This window comes from Mixophyes fleayi, chromosome 4 (genome assembly GCF_038048845.1).
Source record: "Mixophyes fleayi isolate aMixFle1 chromosome 4, aMixFle1.hap1, whole genome shotgun sequence".
Taxonomy (NCBI): Eukaryota; Metazoa; Chordata; class Amphibia; order Anura; family Limnodynastidae; genus Mixophyes; species Mixophyes fleayi.
This window is the reverse complement of record NC_134405.1, coordinates 62394198-62406330: the sequence shown is the minus strand read 5'-3', so window position 1 is coordinate 62406330 and position 12133 is coordinate 62394198. Positions and strand designations below refer to the sequence as shown.

At 39.8% G+C, this 12133-nt stretch overlaps 1 protein-coding gene across 1 annotated transcript in view; it reads left to right on the top strand.

Annotated features, from left to right (window-relative positions):
* LOC142151515 (NPC1-like intracellular cholesterol transporter 1) overlaps positions 1–5487 on the top strand; it is a 30503-nt gene extending 25016 nt beyond the window's left edge. The window contains exons 17-20 of the mRNA XM_075207245.1: positions 2275–2506; positions 3160–3273; positions 3603–3765; positions 4873–5487. Coding sequence (XP_075063346.1) covers positions 2275–2506; positions 3160–3273; positions 3603–3765; positions 4873–5222 — 859 coding nt within the window. The 3' untranslated portion in view covers positions 5223–5487. The remainder of the gene's footprint in view (positions 1–2274; positions 2507–3159; positions 3274–3602; positions 3766–4872) is intronic.
* The last annotated feature ends 6646 nt before the right edge of the window (positions 5488–12133 follow it).

Below are 12133 nucleotides of genomic sequence, written 5' to 3'. Positions count from 1 at the left end.
GTCAGTGCTGGCTAAGATTCCCCTGATGGCACAATGCTATGTGACACTCCACCATCACTATACTAGATCACCCCCCCCCCCCCCTGGTGACCTTGTCCTCCATATGCGTCACTTAATTAAGGGCAGAAATAAGCATTTTTAGTGTGAAACTATTTTTTTTTTTTAAAATAAGATTTTATTGAGGTTTTTAGTAACAAACACAGGTTACATATATGCAATTTCAACAATATTCGTTTTGGATGGCGAATAATAAAGAGATTATAACATCATAACAACATAGTACTAAGCCAAAGGTGGCTAAATGTGTCAGAGAGTGCGAACATTCCCATCCACGAAAGGTGGGTATAGCTGACCTGACATATAAAACATAAAGACAGACAGGGGGGCGGGGATATAACAAAGAAACATAAGGAAAGAATGGGGGATGGCATGATGCAAGTCATCATAATAATAAAAGGCCTACAGCATATACAGAGGAAATATAAAACATAGCCTAATCCAACCATTACAGACGGCTGGTTCACCCCTGTAACCTAAAGATACATGTTTCAGACGGATAAGCCCAAGGCCGCAAACTCTGGCGAATCTATAAAGTCCAGCCAAGGTCTCCATATAGTATAATATGTTACAAAAGAGTCCCTATCTGACAAATATAATTCTTCCATGGACCTGTAATATTCTAATCTCCTGATCCAATCCCGAACATTTGGTGGCGTGGTTGTTTTCCATCTCACAGGTATGACTGCCTTGGCGGCTGATATCACAAATTTTAACAGAGATTTTTTAAAGCAGGAAATTGGCATATCTACTTTATTGAGGAGCCAGTACACCGGGGTATCGGGAATAGCCTGGCCAAGCATCTTCCGTGTGATGTCTATAACCTGTGACCAAAAGGGTTTTAGTACGGGGCACTCCCACCAGATATGTAATAAAGATCCTGATCCTGAACTACATCTCCAACAGGAACTAGACAGTCCGCAAAACATTTTTGCAAGATGTCCCGGGCATCTGTACCACCTGGTAAGAACCTTAAAGTGGGTCTCTAATATTGAGACGTTAGGTGAACAAGCATGGATTGCCTGGAAAATTTTCGACCAATCAGTCTCTCGTAGTTCTATTCCTAGATCCCTTTCCCATTCCGAGAGGAATTTCAGGGGAGATCTAAAGCTAAACTCGATTAAGAGTTTGTAGATAGTCGATAAGGAGTGTGGGGTGTGGTGAGGTTTGCTACAAAGGGATTCAAAGACTGTCAAATTCCTATTGATATCATGTTTTGAGAGACTAAAGGAGAGAAAATGTTTAAGCTGGAGATATCGCCAGATCTCTATATTTGGTAGTTTCCACTTAGTTTGAATCTCTACAAATGAGAGGACCTCAGTAGCTCCCACCAACTGGCCGACACGATGGATTCCTGCTCGCAACCACAGGTTAAACGCTAATGGAGTAGTTCTAGGGGGGAACTTAGGGTTATTGAACAATGGCGTTAGTGGAGATATTAAAGATGATATATGAGTAAGAGTTCTTAACTTAGACCATTTAATAAGAGTGGGCCCTAGGGTAGGGTGCGAGATTCTGGGTAATTTGGTTAACCAAATTAACGTAGTACTAGAGGAGTCGAGATATGATGATTCGATCGCTACCCATTGTTTCCTACCCTCTTGAACTGACATCTCCATTATTCTTAAGATTGCAGCATCATAATATGAGGGTATGTGGGGAAGCTGGAGACCCCCCAAGTGTCTTCGTCTAAATAAAGTTTCGTGCTTGAATCTTGGGCGCCTCCCACTCCACACAAAGTCCCGCACCAAACGTTGGATGCCCTGAAACCAGGAGTCGAGGATTAAAATAGGTAACGTCTGTATAAGGTAGAGAAGTCGAGGTAGAACATTCATTTTTATAATGTTAACCCTACCTATCCATGTGAAATTCTTGCTCTGCCACTCTCTCAAATCAGCCCGGAGATTCCCAAGAAGTGGTTTAAAGTTGAGGTCGTATAGGCGCGAGAGATCGTTAGAGAGTGTGAAACTATTTCATCTGCAAGTTATACTTTTTTTTGCTTCCCACTCTGAAACAGGCTCAATGTGTCTTTCTATTATTCCTCTGGGTGTTTCATTAAGTATATTACCCATATGTGTGTTGTTGTATGTGAAGTGCCCTATTGGGTTTTACCCCAATAATATAGTGATAGCAATGTTCTGCCATGGATAAAACATATGGACCCATACATACTTTGTGGTGCCCATGTTCTGATACTCACAACACCTCTTTACACAGGATCACATACGTGTTCTATGAGCAGTATCTGACCATCGTACAAGAGGGGCTTTTCACGCTGGCCCTCTGCCTGCTGCCAACCTTTGCTGTCTGCTGCATCCTGCTGGGCATGGACCTGCGCTCCGGCTTCATTAACTTGTTTACCATCTTCATGATCATCGTAGACACTGTTGGCGTTATGACTCTTTGGGGCATAGATTATAATGCCATCTCTCTCATCAATCTGGTGACGGTCAGTAACCACTCTTTAGTGCACCTGTTGCCTATAAACAGCAGAGGCAGCCATTGTGTGGGTATGAGAATGAAGCCTATCAGTCTACTAGGAACAGTGGGGGCTGGGGTGGTATGCCAAACCAGCAATTGTCCTACTGCCTTCATTGTAATACTATCAATTTCCATTCACATACATTTTCCACACCACCACTTCTAAATTTCCACTTCAACCACTGACTATTAACATCACGGAGGTAATGAGGCACTTCTCATTCTCCTGAATAATGGTTCAACCCACAACATGGCTGCCTCCACTATGTGTAGGTGATGGTATTTTAATGCCTATGTGTGTTTGTTTCTTATTTCTCTCTTTCTTGTCTCTATTTCTCTCTAATTCATCTGTTCCCCTGATTCATTTCCTATCACTCGTCAGTTACCATTCACTTTATGTACTTTTCTTCCTATTACTGCCCCTACAAATGTTCCTCAACTTATTTACCTTATCAGGATGCTCCTCTTCCCTTCCTCTGTGTTTCCTTTCCCAGGTTTCTTTGCTCTCAAAGTGACTGGCCCCCACTATCTCACCTCCCTGTCCTTTCTCATAACATGTCTGTCACTTATGACTTATGTCTTCCTTCCCCTCCGACTTAATTCCTTGTCATTTCCCTACAGGCCATTGGGATCTCAGTCGAGTTTGTCTCCCATCTTACTCGTTCCTTTGCCATGAGCAACAAACCTACCAAAGTGGCTCGAGCAAAAGACGCCACTATCTATATGGGCAGTGCTGTAAGTACATGGGATGGGATCTATAGCAAAATGGTGGTGTATGTGGTGAGGGTGACATGAAACTGGGGGAGTACAGGGTTTGTGAGGAGGATAAAAAATTGCCACATGTTGTAGATTGCTTGGATAGGAAGATCTATAAGGCACGGGAAGTAGCAGATATGGAAACAGTTCAGAGGAACTATAGGCAGCCAGCATATGGGGAGAGAATATAACTGGCTGTTTCAGGAAAAATGAGGCAGGACAAGTATCACAGACAATATCACTTCTATGCATAGGCTAACACAATGTCTATCTTGGTCCCTGATTCATTCTCCCTTTTTTGAAAACAGGTGTTTGCTGGAGTAGCAATGACCAATCTCCCCGGGATCATCGTCCTAGCATTTGCCAAAGCTCAGCTAATTCAGATTTTCTTCTTCCGACTTAATCTTACCATAACTTTGCTGGGACTTGTACATGGCCTCATTTTCCTGCCCGTCGCACTCAGCTACTTTGGTAAGTTAGTATTGGCTGTGCTGTTAGCAGTTTAGCTGATACACTTAGATAAAAGAAAAATAGGCATTGTAATAACATGCCCTGAATAGGAAGCTCTCAAGTCAGCAAGATAAACAGTGTAGCGTATTTAGGTAATAATGGGCAATAAAACCTACAAATCTGTTCTTCACTCCCTCATCCGGATAGGGCAGTGATCTTCTGTAACGTGTCAGGTTCTACCTATGTGTAAGGTTCTACTGTTAAATCATGTGCCCAATAATACCACCAACTGAATGTATTAGATATAAAATTGTTATATACTCTTCTGAGTGGATGACTTATATGGTATTCTACAGTCTTGGGTGTATGGAGCATCGCAGTATATGAAGTATGGTACACAATAGCTCAGGAACATAAAAGGTATAAATAGGGCCAGTAATCTTACAGAAGATTTTTTTAATTTCTAAAGTATATTAGACACGTACACAATAAAATAGTATAAGCTTTGTATACATTGTAGACCAGAGTACACTTGAGCTCTAATTGTGTTTTCTATTATTCTTCCACATAGATTTTATATATTTTTATTTAATTTTAAGCATTAATTGTGAAATACACCATTCTTCATAGTTTCCTAATAATAATTTATTAATTAATAAATGAAACTGTGGACTAAAGTAGTGCTGAATAATATCCATCTATTTATTTTATACATATGGGATATAGAAAATTGTTAGACTGTAGAAGATTATGGAGATGGGGTGAGGTTACGGGACAGCAAAGAAATGTGTCCTAGAGAGAATTTATATGCGGGCCTGTATCTAGGGGTGCATCTGCTCTCGTGCCCACATTTGAGGGAGGTGACTCCCTTGTCAAAGCCACATGTGTATATGTGTTCTCTTCTCCCTTGGGTGGTACATGGCGCCCTTATCAAATTTTGCTATGGGGCCCACAAATGTCAACTTTCACCCCTGAATACAGTCATCACATTTCTAAACTTAATAAATCATCCACCACAAAAGGCATCTCAGCTGCTAATATTGTTAGAAATACAATATTGTTAAAAAAAAGCATCCAACCTTCATGCATTCCATTATGTGACTGATTGTGGTCATTGTTCACACGCAGGTCCTAACGTGAACCGAGCAGTGTTATTACAGCAGCAGGAGAGAGAAGAGAAAGAGATGGGTAAAAGAGAGGAGAATGGCGTTCATGTATACGATAACATGACCTTCCAGGAAGCAGATAAAGAGATGGGTAAAAGAGAGGAGAATGGCGTTAATGTATACGATAACATGACCTTCCAGGAAGCAGAGAAAGAGATGGATAAAAAAGGGGAGAATGGCGTTCATGTATACGATAACATGACCTTCCAGGAAGCAGAGAAAGAGATGGATAAAAAAGGGGAGAATGGCGTTCATGTATACAGTAAAGTCATAAAGGGTCAGGACATACCTGAGAAGGAAACCAAATCTTAAAGTCACTTCTCAGCAGCCCTGGATTGCCTCATGGACTATTTCAAGATGGCCACTGCCATGCACCACAAACCAGCACACTGTTGCAATTAGTGTCCTAAACACAGGGACATCACAGAAAACCTCACACTAACTGCAGCATCTCAAGTGTATTTACACATGAATACAGGTATCAAATGGACATTACATAAACCAACAGGAAGGATCATAAAACACACCAATACCATCTGAGGACGGGACACTTAAGGGGAGAGCAGTTAATTGCTTGTTTTTTTCCATTACTATTATAAAGACCAAGATTGTATAATAAAACATTATTTTTGCACCTTGTCTGTTTTAGCAAGCGGCTTTTAAAGGTTGTCAAAACAAACACAATTTGCAGGGACACTTTTCTGCTTTGCAGGCTTACCTGCTAATGTCACATCTGGGAGACGTGCTCATAATATAATTCTGTTATATTTCAAAACAGAGGTAAGTGACCTGTGGTCCTCCAGCCTCTGGCAGGCTGGGCATGCTGGTACTTGTGGTTCTATCACCGCTGGAGAGCTGCACCTGTGTTAATTGCTCAGCATTGATAGATTTTACCTGTGGTAAAGTTATTAAAGATATTAAAGTTGGCATGGTTGCCAACTTTAATATCTAGGAAATCTGTTTAGATTTGTCCCTGTAAGTGCTTCATACTTGCCAACTTGACATTCCGGGAGACTCCCCAAATCCGGGTCGGTCTCCCTGATTGGTGTGGATGTAGATGACCAGAGGGTCCCAGCACATGCAGGTTATTTTTTATAGAGTCTCTGTGAAGATGTTGGGACACAAGTGATGTAATTGGGTGGTGCAGTGCAATCAGATGTCTCAATAATGCGGGCGCCAGACCATCTCTATATTGCAAAACAAACTGTTTATTTACACTGCTCCACTCAAGCACATTCTAAAACTGTTACAGTGATAAATATATACAGTTCCTATATACATCTCCTGTCTCCTCCTGCACAGTTCTTAAGGGCTACATGGGCAGAATATCAATGGGTCACATCCAAAATGGTGGCTCTCCAGCTCACCCTCATCTCTCTCTCACAGCAGTGTTCACTCACCCTTCCTCTGTGGGGGTAATACCTCTCTCCCGTCCTCTGCAGGGGTAACATCTCTCTCCCATGCTCTATGGGGGTAATATCTCTCAGTCGGACGCTGACAGACACTCCCTGTGTGCTGCTCCTTTCTATCATCCTGTCACTTTCTGAGGTAAATTATCCCTGAAATCTGCCCCATGTCACTGGTATTCTGTCTGTGATGTAGTACTATAGTCCCTAATGGCAGCAGGCAATGGACCAGCTCCCCAGATTACATGGGGGTTCCCAGGATCTTCTCCCCTCTGTCCTGGTCCCTGGCTCACACTCTCTCTGCACAGGTTCTGATTCCCTCAGCTCATACCAGTCTGATATTGCTAAGTAACATTCCCAGTGTGTTGCTTCTGGGTCCTAGTGCTAGGCCACACACTCAGCCACTGGGTGGTGTGAACAACACCAGAGGGGGTGTTACATCTGTACTCTATTTCAGACATTGAAATTGATAATTTTATATAACATTGTTTTATGATCATGTCCAGTGTTCATTCGGGAGAAGTACTGTGACATGGGCATTACATACGTGAACAGCCGCTGCATTACATTACATACAAAGTTATACCATCAAACAATGATAACAAATAGTGAAACTGCTTCTAACATAAACTGCTAGGGAAGTGGTACTGTGTATTTCAGAGTTGACTTTAGTGCATGGCAAGGATGACATTTGTAGCATTTTTTAGGGTCCAAATTTTTGTCCATGGAGCGATTGTCCCTACATATAGGATAAGGACAGATAGTAAGTATGGCATCAAGAACACCCAAATGAGCCTTAAATAGGCTTGATGGACAGCTGCTAAGACAACATAAGGCAATAGTTTGAGACAAAACCAGAGAAATAAGAAGCCCGCGCTCGGTGTTATATATATCCCATGTTATATATGGTACCAGCTGCATGGCAATAAGAACACGCTTGGTATTTCCCATATTATATCTATACCTCCGCCCTTCAACATCAGCATCATTTATTTATATATGTGACAAAATGTAGTATATCTAATGACTGATTGTTATTTTCTGTTGAATCTATGTATAACACTGTGAATATTTCATGTAACCTTTCAAAGTGTATTTGGTTAACTGACCTGAGTCTGACCTAGGCATGTTTCAATGGTATTTTGAAAGCAGCCAGGCCCAGAGACAGATATCTGAGTAGTTTGTGTATGCAGTGGAGCTAGGCTTAGCCAGGCATCAGAGGTGAGAGATTCTCTGAGGTGCCCAAACATATATCTTAGTGATAAATAATTTACTTCGGGAAAACTCTGTGTCATTTTGGGAATCAATCTTAATTTAATTGAAAGTGTAAATTCCTAAGGTGGGGGTGAAGAGCTTGTAAGAAGGGTTTAAAATCTTCTACCTTAGAGAATAAGGTGTGCATTTAAGGGGTCTATCAAGACTGAAATGTCCCATTCTTTTCTTTGTGTTCCCTCACAAACAGCAAGACTACCTCGTAAGTAGTAATCTGATTTTATTTACTATTTTATTTTTTGAAACTTATGTGCAACCTAATGTATGTCTGTTTATTACCTTTTTGTAAATAAGCCTTGGAAATATTTTTCAGATTAAACATATTTAATTTAGCGTATTTCTCCGTGATTCTTTGTGAATTTATGAAGCCCAGGGCGGTTCATGCTACACATGTATGTGATTTAAGTATTTAAGTGTGAAACATTACTAAGTGGTTCTGGTGAACGGAAGGACACCACAATAAATCCTTTGTGGTGGCAGAAAAGGTGTATTCATTGTTAATTAACTAAGGTAACACCAGTCACGGCCAACTGTTCAGACTGCTGTATCTGGGACAGGCTGGGCATTCGTGACAATATAGCACCAGCAGGGTCATTCCACGTCAGTTCAACCAAGGTTGTCCACCACCCATCTCAGATTTCTACAAAAAATTTTTAGTTAAGAGAGGATGTCAAAACAACTATTTCTGCCAAATATCTTGACTGTCTGACAATTAGTTGATTATATATTGATTTTTCAATTTATTAAATAATTTATTAATCGCGGCTTCTTTATCCAGTTTATTTGAAGTATTACTGGTGTTTATTAAGGAATCAACACAAAATTTGGACCCCTAAGGTAACTCTTCCTCCTGAATCCAAAAATCCAAACCAAATTACTTTATCTGCCTCATATTTTGCGTTGCGGCAAAAATGCACGTTTTTCGAATATCATTAAAAACGCTAGATTCAATTGACATTAGGGATCCCATTTTTTGGGGGGTGTTTAAAAAAGGTATAAATTACTACCACAAAAAAAATCAGCCAGTTAATCTCTTTCATAGTGGAGAAAAAAAATAATGAAGTTGATGCTCGATTACTGCTGTACAACATACATAATTTACACATTATTAAAAACCATACCAAAAAAGTGAACTAAACTGAGGCAATGGGATAAACCTCCCATACAGGAAATGAAACAAACAAACTGATGGGAAGGGGATTCCCTTTAGAGAGACCAAAACTGAAACTTTCCAGAGAAAGAGAGAGGGAGACACAGAAAGAATCAATCATGGCAGCTGCTCATTTGGTAGTCTTTTACATACGGATTGCCATATTACTATTTACTCAAAAACCATTGGATTTCATAGCTGGGACCACTTTACAGATGAAGAAAAAGAACTTTTGATTCTGAGAACTGAAGTTAAGATATGAAGAATTTCAGAAAACATGCAGTAATCCTTTTTTGTCTCACAAAAAAAAGCTTAAAAGTTATGTCACTGAAGTGCACCAAAGAACAGGGTAACTGTCAGCTTGTTGTATATTTTAGGCAAGATGATTGTGACACTTCAAACTGTGTGAGCCTGTGCGTTATTAGCGATACCCATGACCATGTAGCTATAACTGTGCATGCCTTCGTTAGGGTAGTTATGAAACACTTAGCGATATTATTGTCAAAATTGTAGTATGTGAATTTAGTGATGGTGCACTAGCACAATATAAGAACTGCAAAAACGTGTTTAATTTATGCTTCAATAAGGATGACTTCAACATTCAAGCAGAATGAAATCTCATGGTAAGAGTCCATGTGATGGCATTGGAGGGACAGTTAAACATCTAGCCACACACGCACCAGTCTGCAAGCAGTGGAAACCATTCACATCTTGATGCCTTTGGACCTGGGCAAATGAAAATGTCCATGGCATAAAGTTTTTTTTATGTGTCACAAAACGAAATACAAGACTGCGAAACCAAGCTGCATAGCCGTCTAGAAACAGCAAACACTGTGGCAGGAACACTTTCTCATCACAGATTTCGGCCTATTAGTAATGATGAGCTACACATATATCGATTGTCATCAGACGACATAAAGACAGGAGGAACCAAAGTTAGTGTCACTATGACCACAGTCACAAAAAATGTGGACAAAAGTGATCTGCAACCTGGAAAATACATAGCAGCAGTGTATTATAATATCTGGAACATTGGGTATATCATTCAATGTAATGAGGAGGAACAAGGGGCCTGATTCATTAAGGATCTAACTTGAGAAACTTCTTATTTCAGTCTCCTGGACAAAACCATGTTACAATGCAAGGGGTGCAAATTAGTTTTCTGTTTTGCACATAAGTTAAATACTGACTGTTTTTTCATGTAGCACACAAATATCAACTTTAAATTTCAGTTTACAAATAAGCTATCAAGTATTTGTGTGCTACATGAAAAAACAGTCAGTATTTAACTTATGTGCAAAACAGAATACTAATTTGCACCCCTTGCATTGTAACATGGTTTTGTCCAGGAGACTGAAATAAGAAGTTTCTCAAGTTAAGATCCTTAATGAATCAGGCCCAAGATGTGCTGATACACTTAATGAAACCAATCAACAAATGTGCTGTCCTGGCCTTCAAGAGATAAGAGTTTTGTTCCTTTTATTCACGTCCTCTGTGTAACGGAAGTGCCTACAATCCAAGGAAGTACTGGAAGGCAGTATACCCTTTCTGCTGACACTTTAAGGAAAATTACAGACCGTTACAAGTCCCAAACAAGGGAAAAATAATGAGATTGTTGACTCAACTTCAGTTAAGGGCTTAAGTTATGTTAAAGGTTTTAAATGTCATGATTTCTTGTGTTAATTATGTATGCGGTGCAACAGTAATCGAACATCAGCATCCACTTCATTATTTTTTTTTCTCCACTATGAAACAGAGTACCCTGCTGATTTTTTGTGTGGTAGTAATATGTACCTTTTTTAAAACACCCCCCAAAAACGGGATCCCTAATGTGAAATGTAAAGTGGTCCCAGCTATAGAATCCAATGGTTTTTGAGTAAATAGTAATATGGCAGTCTGTATGTAAAAGACTACCAAATGAGCAGCTGCCATGATTGATTCTTTCTGTGTCTCCCTCTCTCTTTCTCTGGAAAGTTTCAGTTTTGGTCTCTAAAAGGAATCCCCTCCCATCAGTCTGTTTGTTTCATTTCCTTGTATGGGAGGTTTATCCCATTGCTTCAGTTTAGTTCACTTTTTTGGTATGGTTTTTAACAATGTGTAAATTATGTATGTTGTACAGCAGTAATCGAGCATCAACTTCATTATTTTTTTTCTCCACTATGAAAGAGAGTACCCGGCTGATTTTTTTTGTGGTAGTAATTTACACCTTTTTTAAACACCCCCCCCCCAAAAATGGGATCCCTAATGTCAATTGAATCTAGCGTTTTTAATGATATTCGAAAAACGTGCGTTTTTGCCGTAACGCAAAACATGAGGCAGATAAAGTAATTTGGTTTGGATTTTTGGATTCGGGAGGAAGAGTTATCTTAGGGGTCCAAATTTTGTGTTGATTCCTTAATAAACACCCATAATACTTCAAATAAACTGGATAAAGAAGCTGCGATTAGTAAATTATTTAATACATTGAAAAATCAATATATAATCAACTAATTGTCAGACAGTCGAGATATTTGGCAGAAATAGTTGTTTTGACATCCTCTCTTAACTAAAAAAAATTCAAAAAAATCTGAGACGGGTGGTGGACAAATCATGTTTTTTTGGGTGATCTGATGTGGAATGACCCAGCATATTCCGTAGCACTTTACAAATGGAAACAAGCACAGTAATAAAACAATACTGGGCAAGGCTAGGTACACACTACAGTGTTTTCAGTAGATTATTGGGCCAATCAGACGATAAACGACTTAATGGTCCGATATGACAGTAGTGTGTACTCTGGAGCGATGAGAGATTATCGTTCCAAAGCAAATAAAATCGTTGATCAAGATTTTCAAACTTAAAAATCTCGCTTCGGTCAACGATGGAACAATGTTGTTCCAATTCTGCTGTGTGTATGCACTCTGCAGAATTGGAACGACAATTTAGCTAAACGGCAGTACTCTCCTTCCTCTCTCTGCTACTCTCCATCCTCACAGCGCCGCTCCCCAGTCCCACAGTGCCCATCTCCCATCTCGCAGAGAAGATCCCCTGTCCCACAGTCTCCAATTCTGCTCCCCAGTGCCACCTTCATCTCCCTCACGTAGCTCTCCTAACCCTAGTCCTACACTACATATTTTAAGATCTAAAAACTTGCTTATTGATCGTGTAATTGCTAATTAAAAGTAAATTAGGCTCCAGTATTCTTGCACACCCATATACCTGAGTATTTCGTTTGTTTTGCTTAGTATTAGCAGTTGCAATCATCTGACAGCTGCCTAATCTTTTGCCGGCATCTAGTCAGTTATTTTATTTGTTGGTTTTATGAGGGGTAAATATTACCAAATGTATTAATCATTAAAAAAAAATCTTGACCTTGAAATCCATCCCAATTCTAGATGATGCACATGCTGCATTCA